Here is a 15,621-nt window from a genome sequence, read left to right on the forward strand (position 1 = left end):
AGTACACTTAGCATTAATTATAACATATGAAAGTTATAATGGTTAAGTTGAACATAAATATAATTCAAATATTTGAGAAATTTAGACCAAATTTTTACAATAGTACTAACATTTTTTGGAAAAACATGCTTGGGGTAAAGAAAAATTTGCTTTCTTCCCCAAAACTTGAGAATAAAGTGATACTTTATAACACGCTAGGAAAAACAACAAAAAAGAACATTTTAGAAGGGAGCATTCACTGTCACATAAGCTAAAGCCTAGTTAAGTTTTTTTAAATAACCACATTTCAATAGCTTTCTCCATATTTTAACTATTATCTTACTAAATATCAAGTCTTCTTGGCACTGTCACAAGCAAAGTATAAGCCTAACTCTAAGTAAAACCACTTTTTTAATAACTTTTTAACATACTTACTTATCTCTGTCTGTTTTATAGATCCGTGCAATCTCTGGCACTAGGGGGTCATCTGGGTTTGGATCACATAGCAGTGAACAAATGGATAAAAGAACTGCAAGAAAACAAAAACGTCTGTTACCCAGTTTCAGGAGTTTGGATAAATAAATTTTTCTAAACCATGTATTACAAAACTCAATCCTCAAAAGACTTTTAGTAGTTTGTATCTCTATCTCAATGAGACATAGTTTTACAGAGATTTTGTTTCACAGAAGACAAGCTCCTGGTAAGTAAGAAGTGCTAAAAACAGGGTTTTGTGGCATCAAATTCACTGCTGACTAGCCATAAAAATAGTTTCTAAGATAGGCAACTGATGCCATATTAATATATTTTAAATAGGCACAAATGATATTAGAACTTAAGGAGTTTCTTGGTACTCCGTGTGGCTGGGTGGGGGGGGGGGACTTTAGCAAGAATATGCAGGTAACACTCATGCCATATTCATAGCTGTTAGGCATGACGAAAAATCCATTCTTAGTCATTGTCCTGGGAACTTCTGAGAAAAACCTTCAAGTGCTCCACTAAATGTCTCCTTGAACTTGTAAGCAAGAAACCATATTCCCAAGAGTACCAGTTAAATACAATGCCAAAATCTCTTTAGTACTAAGTGAGTCATCAGCTCTAGTTTTTACCTTAACCAGTTCAACATACTGATGTATAAGATGTCAAGCATTAAGGAACATAGATTGCATTCACTTTGAGTGCCTGCTATGTGCCAGTCACCATATATGGTGGTGCTGTTATAAAATGTTAAGATATAAATGCTTGAAATGGTTCTGATTTTTTTTTTAAAAAAGCAATAGTATAAAAAAAGACAACACTGTCACATATTTATTGACTACAGAAAATTTAATTTCAAACCCCAAATACAGCAGAATATAAAATTACCTAATACAGGAGACTTGGCTATACAATAACTCACAGAAAAAAGGTAGCTTCAGCTGTGACTGCTAGTTTAATAAATTAGCAAAGTATGGCTGCCAAAAAAGTAAGTTGCTTTAACGACAAAACAATACCAATTCAATCTGCCTTTACAAAAACAGTTTTCAGTGTTACTGTACACTCCCAGCAGTAGTAGAAAAACTTGAAAGCTGATATTTAGGTATGGAGCATGATTTGAAAAGAAATTAGAAAGCATCCAAGAGGGTGAAAAACAGGTGTAAAATTTTAAAAACACTTGAATTATGGCAGCACCCTGCCTAAGTTGTTTCTTTTTCTCCCTTAAGTGATTCTACTCAATAAAGTTTGGGAAATGCTACTGCTACAGTCTCTCTCCATGAGATTCAAGTGCAGTATATATGCATATGAAACTTTTATACAATGCCTTGCCTTTTGAAAAAGCTATTTTGTACTTACTGAACTCATAAAATCAAAAAACAATTAATGGTGAAATAGTGTTATTACAACTTCACCTGGGATATTCATGCAGAGACTGGAAAACCTGTTACATATAACGTAACGGATGCCTATTAAAAGTAAGAGACCAGAATTGATCTACAGATCTTTCGAAGATTATATAATTTTAGACTGTCATTAGGTAGAAACAACCTATCATGGTTACACAAAACACAACTGAAGATTTGTCTAAAAATTAACCCAGGAAAGCAAAATCAGAATTTTCCTAGAGTAGAAACCTCAGGATTCAAAAGCTCTACAAAGTTTAGGTATATCATACCATTCTTGGTAAAAAGGCCACAAGTTAGTGTGAGATGTCCAAGTGGTTTGGGATTGAAAAATACAGAAGTCTATTAAAATAAATTTTGCTATTATAAGATGAGATGAAGGTAACTCATTAGGCAAATAATGCCTACTCACCACAATTTGAATTTTAACTTCTCACAAAGTATCTTTAATCAACACCACTAAAAGAACAAAAATGATAAAAGTAACTTTATGGCTTCCCCATCTCTTACCAAAAAGCTGCCATCATAAAAATACTCAGATAAGTAGATCTAAGAATGAAGCTTTATTAGACAATGAGAACAGCTTAAGATTATTTCACTAGAAGTATTTACCTTTAGAAATTGTTAAAGCAGGCGACCACTGTGATCTTAGAATATCGAGACAAATGCTGCCATTACTGTTAATATTTGGATGATAAATTCTTGTTGTAAATGCAACCTAAAACAAAAAATTTAAGTATTTTATTCAAATAAAAACATCCTTTAAAGCAAAACTTAAAATAATCAAGCCACAATGTTAAAAATGTCATTAGCAGAGAAGTTCTAAATATTATAGAAACTGATTTTTACTATCTGACCACAACCCCCTGCCTCCTATTTTTACAACAGAAACCTAAACTTTTGGATAAAAATTTCATTACTCATATGATGTAAAGTTCAAAGGTTACTTTGGCCCTACCATATCATGAATCAAAGGGCAATTTAAAGGTATTTAACACATTCATTTATAAAAGCCCTAACTTTTGGACGTAACCAAAATTTGTAGACCATCTCATTTAAAGTTTCATTAAGTTACACAGGTACACCTGAGTCTGCATTTTCCACCGCACATAAAACATAAACTTGAATCACAAAAATGGAAACCATCACATTGCACCTATAACATTACTAGAGACTGTTATAGTGACATGTTTATGACCTTTGTATATTACCTTTTCTAGTTACTCATACAGGTTGAATTTATCTTAATGACTGAAAAGTCAAGGATAATATGCTTTTAATACTTATATACCAATCAACTCAGTGCACTAAGCAACTCTAAGTTTTCATAAATTTACACTTACGTATACAAAACTATAAGCATAATAAGCATATGCTGTAACAATACGTGTAAATATAAATTGAAGTTGGACATTTGATGCTTACAAGACAACAAAAGCCCAAAAATCAGAATCTGTGTAACAATAATACGAGGGGGGAAGCTTCCACACGGTCTGAATCTTGCAACATTAAAGAAAAGGCAAACCTTATTTCTATTTACAAAGTTCAAACTGAGGTCTAGCTCTTTAAACCAAAGGTTAAGAGTCAGCATCTATACATCAGTGCCTCAATTCGACATATATATACAGCCTACGCAGAACCCTATCTTCCAAGAATGCTCTATTCCTTTGAAATAAAGCATAAATCTATACTAACAGATTTTGAGGGAAAATACTTGCCTTAGGTGGTTTGAAGGGGTAGTCTGTAGGAAAATGAATTGTCAAAAAGAATACACCGCCTTGATATGGGCTGTCATTCTGTAAAAAGAAAAGTATGCTTAACTCAAATTTAAAATATTATTGCTAAATGTTCCGTAACGTTTCCAAGCATTTCTCTAATAATGAACCCAAATCACCTATTTACACTGCAATAAATAATCTATTCCATGAAAATTCAGTCTATAGTAATAGAAAAAACACACTTAAAACTTACACAGTAATAAACCCTAATTTACCTACAGTCATTTTACACAAGTCACCAAAATGTTTTTTTTAAAAAGTTATCCAGAAACGCAAGTATTCTAGATCTCAATTCTCAAAGGAAAAAGTACCAACACAGCAATAAAGCCTACATAATCATGTTTCAGAATAATCTGTAAATAAAACTTTACATGTGTAGATTATTTCTTCCAATAGCCAGATGTGTACAAATGGCTTTACAACAGTCCATTCTGCCCACTGGCAAACCAAATGTTAGCTATTCCAGGTAACTAACACACACCACCTTCAAGAGGAGAACAGAGAAAAACCTAAGCTTCTCATTTTAATCAATACCAGAAAATACATGCATTGTCCTTATTTTATGCATGAGAAAAATGAGGCTTAAAGAACTTAGTCTAGTGTACAAATGGTAAATGATAGAACCAAGATTCAAACACAAGTCTTTTGAAGACCACTTAATGACCAAAGATACTGACCTACTCAGGAATTTAAAGTTAAAATGTGGAATGCCTAACTGCCTCTGGGTATGCAAAGAACCAATCCGAAGACATGTTTTAAAACTTACATGAACTGGGTTTTTACCAACACTGACTCCCCTCTATTAGAAAGGCTTTGTATATACAGCTATACGAGCCTTTCACTATGCCCATTCTGGATGTCAGGCACATAAAAAAACAGGCCTGACACTAACACAGCTCATCTAATTCCTACCCTTCTGTAAAATAATTAAACATTAATTCAATTAATCTAACCCCTTGCTATATACTGTATGTGTGTAAGGATCCAAAGAACAATTTTTTTATCTTGATGAGCTTACACTCTGATAGACATGTAAAGTAACTGCAATGAAATGTTATAATATGAAATATGAACAAGGGACACGTGGAGTTCAAAGAAGAAAGGTTAATTTATTAATGAAGAATCAGGTTCAAAGAAATATACAACTAGTAAATGGAAGAGCTTTTATTTGAGACGGAGTCTTACTCTGTCGCCCAGGCTTAAGTGCAGTGGCGCGATCTTCGCTCACTGCAACCTCTGCCTCCTGGGTTCAAGCAACTCTCCTGCCTCAGCCTCCCAAGTAGCTGGGATTACAGGCATGCACCACCACACCCAGCTAATTTTTGTATTTTTAGTAGAGACTGGGTTTCACCGTGTTGGCCAGGCTAGTCTTGCGGCCTCCTGACCTTGTGATCCACCCATCTTGGCCTCCCAAAATGTGCTGATTATAGGCGTGAGCTACCGTACCCAGCCAGAGCTTATTTAAATTGAGTCCTTCTCCAACTCCCAAGTCTTTCCTTTTTTTTTTTTTTGTGGGGGTGGAGGGCGGGGGGAATGGGAACGGGAAGGGGGACAAACGAGACGCAGAATCTCATCTTGCTGTGTGCTGCCCAAGCTCGAGTAAAATGGTGTGACCTCAGCTCACTGCAAGCTCCGCCTCCCAGGTTCAAGAGATTCTCCTGCTTCAGCTGCCTCAATAGCTTGGATTACAGGTGTGCACCAACGTGCCCAGCTAATTTTTTATTTTTAGTAGCAATGGGGCTTCATCATGTTGGCTGAACTCTAACTCCTGACCCCAGGTGATCCACCTGCCTCAGCCTCCCAAAGTGCTGGGATTACAGGTATCAGCCACTGTGCCCAGCCCTTTTTCATATTTTTACAAAATATGGAACTAGAAAAACACTCAGGTCACTTAGAATGTGACCTGAGTTTATTAGATTAACGTATCTTTGTTAAATAGTTATATGGTTGTTTTTGTTCTTTTTGAGACAGGGTCTTGCTCTGTCGCCCAGACTGGAGTGCAGTGGCACAATCTTGGCTCACTGTAACCCTCTGCCTCCTGGGATCAGGTGATTCTCCCACCTCAGCCTCCTGAGTAGCTGGAACTACAGGAGTGAGCTGGAACTACAGTTGGCTAATTTTTTTTGTCTTTTCAGTAGAGACGGAGTTTTTTTTGTCTTTTTAGTTGAGAGGCTGGTCTCAAACTGCTGAGCTCCAGTGATCCACCCACCTTGGCCTCCCAAAGTGCTGAGATTACAGTCGTGAGCCACCACGCCCAGCCCCAAACATTGAAGTTTTAATAACCTAATTCCAGAAGTTCTTTGTAAGCTTTCATTTCAATTTTCATAAAATCAAATGCTGTCTACGACTGCTTCTGAATAAAGGCAATCTGCTGATGGGATTTAGGCAAAGCCAAATTTCGTTTCGCTTGTTCAAAAAAAGAACTTTATAAAGAAGGCAAATATTTCAATGTTACAATTTAACACTAAAGTTCTGCCATACCAAAAGAGGAAGAACTACGAGGTTCAGAGATAATGAAACTAGGCCATATAAAAAATTGAGACCCTATGATATTTAAATTCTATTATGAATCAGCAGCAAACTACACCAAAAAGAAACAAAACCCCCAAAGAATAAGGAACACTGTGATCAGCAAATCGACTCAAATCTTACAAGTCCAGAATTTATATTAGATTTTTTCAGAAACCTTCTACTTGTTTTGCTCTCATCAGTGCAAAGTTGCTCCCTCACAGTGCCTCAGCTCTTCTGTGGCAATAAAACGTTGGTATTCTTTTTTTTAAGTGGTGCTGTCGCCCAGGCTGGAGTGTAGTGGTGTCATCTCGGCTCACTGTAACCTCCACCTCCAGGTTCAAGTAAATTCTCGGGCCTCAGCCTCCAAAGAAGCTGGGATTACAGGCATGCGCCACTACACCCAGCTAAAAATGTTGGTATTCTTATAGGTTGATTTTCTACTCTTAACTGCCGACCCATAAAAATTTGAGTTGCAAAATATATCTCTGGTGCAGTTATTCATTCCAGGGCATATATTCAAATGCCTACTGATATTTCTACTTGGATATCTCATCTCATGCGTCCAAAACTGAAACTTGTCTCCTCAATCCCTTTTTTCCTGTTTATTAATAGCAAGCCATAACTGAAAGCCATAAACCAGGATCTCATCATCGACTTCTTCCTCTCTCATCTCAGAGTCAAGACAGTTATCAAGTAAGATATTTAAAATTTCTTGAATTAGCCTCTCCTTTACGTCCACTGTCACTACTCTCTTAGTTCACGATGTATCTTCAGCCTAGATTATGGCAATAGCTTACTAATGATTATCCCTCCATCCTAATGATGAAGTGGTCTTTTAAAAATGTTACTCCCCTGCTTGAAATCTACGATAGTTTTTAAGATAATTCCAACTCCTAAGTACATACGGTGCTTTATGATCTGGGTGCCCATCTAGTTTCATCTTCTGTCTCTTCTATAGAACATGTTCTCTACTGCACATAAAATATTACATGGGTAACATATCTTTTTCTCTCCCCTACTTGGAATATTCTTCCTTATAATATAGCCCTTCCTTTGTCTTATCTGCTCCCTACCCTTCTTTTATACCTCTTTAAGCACATAGTTACCATTATCCACCCATATATCTAACATTTACTTAAGATTTATCTTTTATTAGACTACAAAGCCCCTAAACGAGTAAGGTAAAGATGGAAAAAGTCTTCAGGTATCAGTAACCTATGTTGGAAATGACATAACACACTTGAAATAAAAGTTGAAAAAATAATCCTTATGGACCAAATAAAATAGTACCTATGGACCAATTATTTTAATTCAGATAGTTTTTCTGGTTGATTATGCTCAGGCTGCCAAAGGTTACATTTTTAAGATACTTCCACAATTTTTAACAGGTACTCTCTTCTACATCTCTGTCATAGATTAGGTGGGAGTTAGTGTTGTTCTCTAAATCCATTTTTTCTGCCAACTCCATTTCCAATAAAAAAAAAATTTAAGCAAGTAAATATCAGAGGCAATACGTAAGGAAGTCAATTTCTTCCAACTGCATCAATTCTTGTTGGAAACTAACCTTAATATAGTACCCCCCGCCCCCCGCCAAAAAAAACCACGCACACAAAAAACTAGCAATGCTGTCATTTCTTTCGAAGGTTTAGTTTTTAGTCAATAGTTGTGCTTCCGAAGTAGCTTACCTTCAGAAAGAATAAGCCAGTACATATGATTATTAAAACCAAGCAATTTTGCTGCATAACTAATGATCTAAAGGATTTCCCAACAACTCACTAAAAATCAAAGTTACTCTATTGAAACTTAAAATTAGATGGTATATTCCCTACAAAGTCAGGAATCTTCAGTTCTGTGGCACTGGCACCACTTTAAGGGACCTAAGTAGTAGTCCAAAGCAAAAGTGACGTTGTTAACTGTCCAGTTCTCCCACTAAATCTGTAATTTATGGGTTGCTTTGGGTCACAACTGCTTGCTACATAGAGCAACCATACTCACAAAATAAGCTACTATTTATCTTATACAGTGATGCTTTGTCACAAAGAAGTATTGAGAAGCCAAAAGAACAAAATGAGTTGTTTCATTGGTGCACTCCACAGTAAGCATATAGTTAACTATTTAAAGCTGGCATCTAAATTATGTGCTTACTTAGGTACAAGACAATACCCGTACTTTGGGTGGATTTTTATAATCTTTGACTCCTTCTTGTAACTTACCCAACAGTGAACTAACCTTTTTAACTGAAAACATATTTCAGTGAGTACTGCTACCAAAGCAAAACCCAGCAGTTGTGGTTAATCAGGTTAATATTTACATAGTTCTGAAAATCACATGCTTCTGTTTGTAAACTGCTAGTCATTATATTAAAAGGTTGCTGAAAAAAAATTCAGCAAGGAATAGCCATCATCTGAAATATATATTTAAAAAATGACAAAAGGTAAATGTTTTCTGAAAATAACAGCAAATTAAGTAAACTGCTAAAAAATCTGTCAGAATAAGTAACACCATTCTCTAAAAAAATTACTACCATACACTCATCATTCCTGTTTCCTTTTGATTGTCTATAGGTATGTTCCTTGCCTTTTGGGAAAAACTAGTGTGTTGTTCAAAACAACAAAGTCTAAACTGTCAAGCAGAATAACTAGTTTTAAGGAGTTAGTTTATTCTGCACACCATTCAATTAGAAGTTTTAATTACCAACGCTTCTGTGCTTTCTTAGTATTGACAATTTTTATAATGAAACTATCAACTACCCTCTGAATCAAAGATGAGCTTTATTTTAAGGCATTTTATAGAATTCTTTGAAAACTGGTAATCCAAAATGGGAAAATTCTAGAGGCTGCAAAAGCAACTGCTTTACAAAACACTAGGTAGATAATATGGAATTGACCTAGCAGGCATTGTGGTAAACACATATCCCATCTAAAAAAGGGAGGCAGCTGTCATTCCATCCCATGCCATTACTGCTTATGGAATGTGGGCCTACTCAGAAGGCTTTTATTTGAAGACTGCCAACTTTCAAAAATATTGTGTAGGCCAAATTGGGTAACTCAACATTTAACTGCGTGTATTAAAATTACACAATTTTGCTACCAAATTAGAAAAAAGTAAGTACTTTTAAAACTAAGTAACATTTAAAACAGTAAAAATAGTCCTGTAATAACGAAATGCACAATCCTGGCTTTGTAGTTATTAAAATGATCCAGGACATTTCAAAGTATTAAACGTAATATTTGCACCCCTGCCATGTCTTACTTTGATTTAGTTTTTCTACCTTTAGGGTACTAACATTTTAATTACTCTAAATTAATCTCCCCTGCTACAATTTCCCATTAATTTCTCCTACTCAGCACTTCATTCACCAATCACTTATTTTCCATCTTATCACACTTCAGCACTTGTTTTAGGTATCTGTCTCCTCTAATAGAGTGTAAGTTCCCTGTAAGATTGACAGGGATGTTTATTATGTTCAATTTGTATCCTTATTACCTGGCACACAGTATGTACTCACATTTGAGACAGAAAAATGACTGAAGTTAGAATCAGAATTACTAAATAAATACTTGTTGATTCAACTCATCTACTAACTCTAAGAGCATTTTTTCCTTTAGAATTCTAAATATTACTTACTGACCATTCTCACCTAGTATATTATTGCTCTTTATGTTGCTTATAAAACCACCAAAAAGGGAAGACAGTTTTCAGGAAGATACACATGTAACTTAGAAAACAAATCCTTAAGCGCCTTACCAAGTTTAAAAAAAAAAAAAAAGTGAAATATTTGTGTAAGATACAGTCTTACCCCAGGATGTTTTAGTGCGCTCTAATTCTCTGAAATTCTTAGATGGTATCCATAATTCTGAATATTCAATTATCCAGCATATAGTTGCTTATCTACCCAGGATAGAAAGGAATTTTGCTATATTCAAAATATCACTTTCTGCCTAAATATATTCAAATTTTGCATAAACTGAAGTTCTATAAAGAATCAAATATCAAAATACAGTTAAGCTAGATTATTGGCAGCTGCAGTAACAGAATAAGATCTCTGAGTAACACAACTCATGGCAGGATCAGAGCCAGTAACTTTGTCTCTATAAATAACAGGAAGTTCCATGACAATGCTTTACAGTGCTACGTAGAAAAACTGAACTGAGATACAGAGATGTTTGGTAGGTCACAGAGATGGCTATACTCTAGAACGTGAACACAGGGATAGACACAAAGTACACATAACAAATGACTAACTCATTATGTTGTTTCTTTCAAATGCAGTACAACTATGGAATATCCAAAATAGAATTAACTATATGATAAAATAAACCTACAGACCAAGTTAAAAATTACAACCAAATCAATGCTGGATTTTCACTTAAAATTAAATTTAAAAATTCTTAATACTTACAGGTCCCATAATTGTGGCTTGCCAATGAAACACTAGAAAAAGAAAAAAAACTCTGGTTATCTAAAAATGCACAAGCTTAAAAAAAAAATAGGCATAAAAATCAACTTGAAAGTTACTTACTATCATCCCCAACTGGACCTGCAGAACACTGTGCTGGAGGGTCACGGGCCAAATCACTAAGTTCCTACACCAAGACAGAAAATGGGTGAGTCACATAAGCTTAATTTAAGAAAACAAAGCAAGTGAGCCCACTGCTTTCAGTTACTTTCACCCTATTTTTAAAGGCACACTCCATCACAATTCACATAAATAATATATTCCGTTAGGAGAGAGAAAACATGCCTGAACATATGCTGAGACAATCATCTTAGCTAGCGTTTGTAAAAATATATATGCACACACATTGATACAAAATTTTTTATTTACATAAACAAAAGCCGATCTCTTACTAACCGAAACAGCTATAATGAGATATTCTCATAGTTTAAGAGCTTAGACCAGGGAGAGCTCAACATTTATGTTATTTGTTGAACTTCCAAGACCACTTTCAGAGGCCCTCAACTGTCTTAAATTCTTTGTTCTTCCTGAACCATCCTTCCTCCCCAAACCACTAACTCTATTTTCTACCTGAAAACAAACCAAAAAAACTCTCATGGGGCTAAGTACCTTTTTTGTTTTCTAATCTCCTTATTCTCTCAACTCAACCTTTTTTTTTTTTTTTTTTACTCAGCATCCATTTTTAACTATTGAAATTCTTTTTTTTTTTTGAGACGGAGTCTCCAGGCTGCAGTGTAGTGGTGCAATCTGGGCTCACTGCAAGCTCCGCCTCCCAGGTTCACGCCATTCTCCTGCCTCAGGCGCCCGCCACCACGCCAGGCTAATTTTTTGTATTTTTAGTAGAGACGGGATTTCACCGTGTTAGCCAGGATGGGTCTCGATCTCCTAACCTCGTGATTGAAATTCTGACCCTGAAGAGCGTACTTCTGTAAGTAGAAAGACGTTTGCTCTTAACATATAGTCTGCACAATTCAATATGAACGTTTTATTTCCAACAAGTATGTAGTTCACTGTTCCATGACTTGTGCATAACAATATGAATTATCTACTATGAAAATATAGTTTATTAGAATATTTTTAAGATGGTATAGCTCCATCTTACCAATGATATAACCAATGTCTAATAATCACTAGTTAAAAAAAAAAGGCAATAAATAGAACCAATGTTAATACACTACTGCCTTCAACATTTTCAAACTAACAGTTTTTCCTAAGTTTAGTCTATGGCGTAAGTCAGTACACCCAAGTCTAGGGACTACTATATCTTCTATATCCCCTTTCTCATATAAACATGGAAATAACAATGAAGGGTAAGGTTTGGGATTCCATTTGAACAGCAGAAGACCACTAGGTACGTGGCTCATGCCTGTAATCCTAACACCCTGGGAGGCAAAGACAGGGATCGCCTGAGCCCAGGAGTTTGACTGAGATGAGCCTGAACAACAAAGGGAGACCCCCGTCTCTTCAAAAATGTTAGCTAGGCATGGTGGTGCATGCCTGGGGTCCTAGCTACTTAGAAGACTGAGGTGGGAAAGATCACTTGAGCCCAAGAGGTCAAGGCTGCAAGTGAGGTGTGATCATGCCACTGCACTCCAGTCTGAGCAACAGAGCTGTCTGAGACAGGAAAAAAAAAAAAACAAAAACCCTGTCTCAGAAACAAAAAAACAATACAAGACTAAAAAAGCCAGACTGGGCGCAGTGGCTCACGCCCGTAATCCCAGCACTTTGGGAGGCTGAGGAGGGCAGATCACTTAAGGTCAGGAGTACGAGACCAGCGCTGCTAACATGGTAAAACCCCATCTCTACTAACATCACAAAAATTAGCCAGGCATAGTGGCGCACGCCTGTAATCCCAGCTACTCGGGAGGCCGATGCAGGAGAATCACTTGAACCTGGGAGGTAGAGGCTGCAGATCGCACCACTGCACTCCAGCCTGGGGGAAAGAGTGAGACTCTGTCTCAAAAACAACAAAAAAACCCCAGAAAAGCTGAATGTACTCATACACAAAAGACCAAGTACTAGAAAGCAAAAGAAAGGATGCCTAAATAAAGATACAATAGAGAAGCAGAGGCGAGAGGACAGCTTGAGCGCAGGAGTTCGAGACCAGCTTAGATAACATAGGGAGACCCCATTCTCCATAAAAAGAAAAAAAAAATTACGATAAAGCCAGTATCAACTGTCTACCACAATATCAATGCATCCGTGTGTAACTACAAAACATTAATCTTCTTTTGGTCTACTAGAACAACTTATTCCCTATAACTACAGGAATTTAAAAATGGAAACAGATTTTCAAAGTGGGTACATGCACTTTTTTTCCTCAACTGTGATCTTTTGCCTTCCTGTGCAAAATCAAGGACACAAAATGCAGAATTTTCAGTATAAGCTCTCTCAGAAGGGTGCAGGGAATGGGAAGAAGAGCTAAAAATCTTAATTTAACAAGGCATAGTGGCATCTGGCATATGCCTGTAGTCCCAGCTACTCGGAAGGCTGAGGCAGGATTAAGCCCAGGTGTTTCAGGTTTTTTTTGTGTTAAATGATCATGCTGGTGGATAGCCACTGCACTCTAGCTTGGACAACAACGTTTAATGCCTATTTTATACCGGCTTCAGATGATTATTTTCATTCACTACATGGAATTTAAACACAGTGATAAATTTATGTAAGGGTCCCACTATGGCACTGACTTGGTTGGGGGAAATAAATGAGTCCTCTAAATTTTGTTCATTTTGTTAAATCCACTATAGAAATCTTTAAAATAGGCTCTCAACAAACTGAGGGGCCAGAATAAAAAACAACCCAGCTTTCGAGGCTTTTAGAAAATTAGAATCATTGAATACATAGCTTGAAAAATCAGATAATGTTGACATCTTTCTCTGCAAAACTGAGGAACTGAACAAATCAAACAACGTATGCACCAACAGTACACAAGCCTATATCTGTGCTATAAATATTTCAATTTGTGGGAAAGCTCTTTCAATAGAGCTGCTATTTTTATTAAGTTTGTATTCTGTACCAGCATGGAATAAAATTGAAATTTCGAGAAACGCTGAAAAAGAAAAGAGACTACATAAAGTGTTTTTGTCTTGTCAAAAAAGAATTGAGACTTTGTCCCATTTAACAGGATTTGCTCTAAGCTTTTAAGACACCTTAGCTCCCAGAGGATATTTTGCCGTTTAAAAAATTTTGGTATTATAGACTAGAGTCAACGGGGGTTATTAATTTAAACCTTATTAACCTCAAAAGTGCTACTTTCAACAAGATTAAAGTAAGACTATTAGAGATATTAGCAAAACAGCACTGAGAAACAGGGCTAGGAAACTAGACTACACAAATACGGACTAAGAATAATTGTACTACCTTTAAAAATGTTAAGATGATCAACACAAAGTTTTAACTGCTCTAATAATGTCTTTTTTTAAAAAATTAAGTTTTGATTAAAGCTGTTTAGTTAAAAGTCCACCAACCCTCTCCCCTTTTAAAAAAGAGATGGGAATCTCACTATGTTGCCCAGGCCGGACTACAGTGGCTATTCACAGGTGGAATCACAATCCTAAGGCACTATAGCCCAGAACTCCTGGGCTCAAGGGATCCTCTTGCCTCAGCCTCTTAAGTAGCTGGAGTTGCAGGTACGCATCACTATGTACAGCAATTTGTTGAACAACAGATGTACATTTTTAACTGTAAAATTAAACAATGAATTTTGTTGATTGACTCCATGTGGGAAGAAAAGGTGACGCTAAGATTTTTGGCCTGAGCAAAGCATGAGATTGGCATTAAGTAAAATGGTCAACTTGCAAGTGAAGCTTGTGGGCAGATGTAGAGATAAAGTAAGTAAAGTAGGATAATGTAAGTAAACACTCAATTAGAAAAGTATATATACAAGTTGAGAACAGGCTGGGAACAAATACAAAATATCATTAATAAACAGATGATGTTTATAGCCATTCAACTTGGTGAGAGCACTCCTGGAACAGAAGGTCCTAGGAGTGAACGCTGGACTAATTTAATGCTAAGAAAGGGAAACTTGGCCAGTAACCTGAAAAGTTAAAAGAAATAACGTGAAGAAAGGCTTTGTCACAATAAACAACAGTGCAGGAAAATTATGAGGCAAATATTTGCCTCTTATGTTCAAACTACACTTCAGAAAATGGCCAGTTGTTCGGGAATGGTCAGTCTAGATTAACGCCATAAAACAAACAACAAAAATAGAGTAGACAAGGAGAATTGTCCTGATATGCTGTGCCAATTCACTTTTGAAACTCATCACAACTACTTACAAGGTTGCCAGAGATCCCAAGATTCACAATTTTAAGACTGTATATCACACCCTTTATATGCTTGTCTATCTAGATATACCCTCATGTCTTCCACATATTCAGAAATGGAAGAAAATTCATTCCAAATACTATTGATTCTGATCACTGGGAATTACAGAAATTCATATTGCAGTTCAACAATCTGTAAAGAAACTACATGGCTTTTGGCCTTCAAAAAATTTTAACAGAAAATATTAACTGAACCAAATCAGTATTTCAGATGCTTTTTTTTTTTTGCAACTTAAATTATCCATTATTAAGAAAATGACTTTTTTTTTTGAGATAGAGTCTAGCTCTGTCATCCAGGCTGGAGTGCAGTGGCGTGATCTCAGTTCACTGCAACCTCCGCCTCCCGGGTTCAAGTGACTCTCCTGCCTCAGCCTCCTGAGTAGCTGGGATTACAGGCACATGCCACCACACCTGGCTATTCTTTTTTTTTTTGGTAGTTTTACTAGAGATGGGGTTTCACCATGGCCAGGCTGATCTCGAAATCCTGACCTCAAGTGATCCGCCTGCCTCGGCCTCCCAAAGTGCTAGGAGTACAGGCGTGAGCCACTGCACCAGGCCTGCAGTCTTACTTTTAATCTTACTCAGGCCTACTTTTTCTCAGGGTTCTCTTCTCATCTCTGAAATAGGAATCACTACCTGGCACATAATGTACTGGTACTTAACAAGCAGACCATGTGTAGACCAGCCAT

At 36.4% G+C, this 15,621-nt stretch overlaps 1 protein-coding gene and 1 long non-coding RNA gene across 10 annotated transcripts in view; both read right to left on the reverse strand.

Moving 5' to 3' along the window:
- UBE2D3 (ubiquitin conjugating enzyme E2 D3) overlaps positions 1–15,621 on the reverse strand; it is a 72,969-nt gene that overhangs the window by 3,060 nt on the left and 54,288 nt on the right. For all 9 annotated transcript variants that reach the window (XM_054485553.2, XM_063663941.1, XM_054485559.2 and 6 more), the window contains 5 exons: positions 10,668–10,731; positions 10,548–10,579; positions 3,575–3,652; positions 2,469–2,574; positions 415–508 (listed from right to left, as the gene is read on the reverse strand). In XM_054485553.2, the coding sequence (XP_054341528.1) occupies positions 415–508; positions 2,469–2,574; positions 3,575–3,652; positions 10,548–10,579; positions 10,668–10,731 (374 nt within the window). The remainder of the gene's footprint in view (positions 1–414; positions 509–2,468; positions 2,575–3,574; positions 3,653–10,547; positions 10,580–10,667; positions 10,732–15,621) is intronic.
- LOC134739451 (uncharacterized) lies at positions 4,954–10,541 on the reverse strand. Its single transcript, XR_010126087.1, has 2 exons — positions 9,945–10,541; positions 4,954–8,549 (listed from the first exon to the last, which is right to left on the reverse strand). It is a non-coding gene; the product is annotated as an uncharacterized LOC134739451 (long non-coding RNA).

The sequence above is a fragment of the Pongo pygmaeus genome, chromosome 3, assembly GCF_028885625.2.
Source record: "Pongo pygmaeus isolate AG05252 chromosome 3, NHGRI_mPonPyg2-v2.0_pri, whole genome shotgun sequence".
Taxonomy (NCBI): Eukaryota; Metazoa; Chordata; class Mammalia; order Primates; family Hominidae; genus Pongo; species Pongo pygmaeus.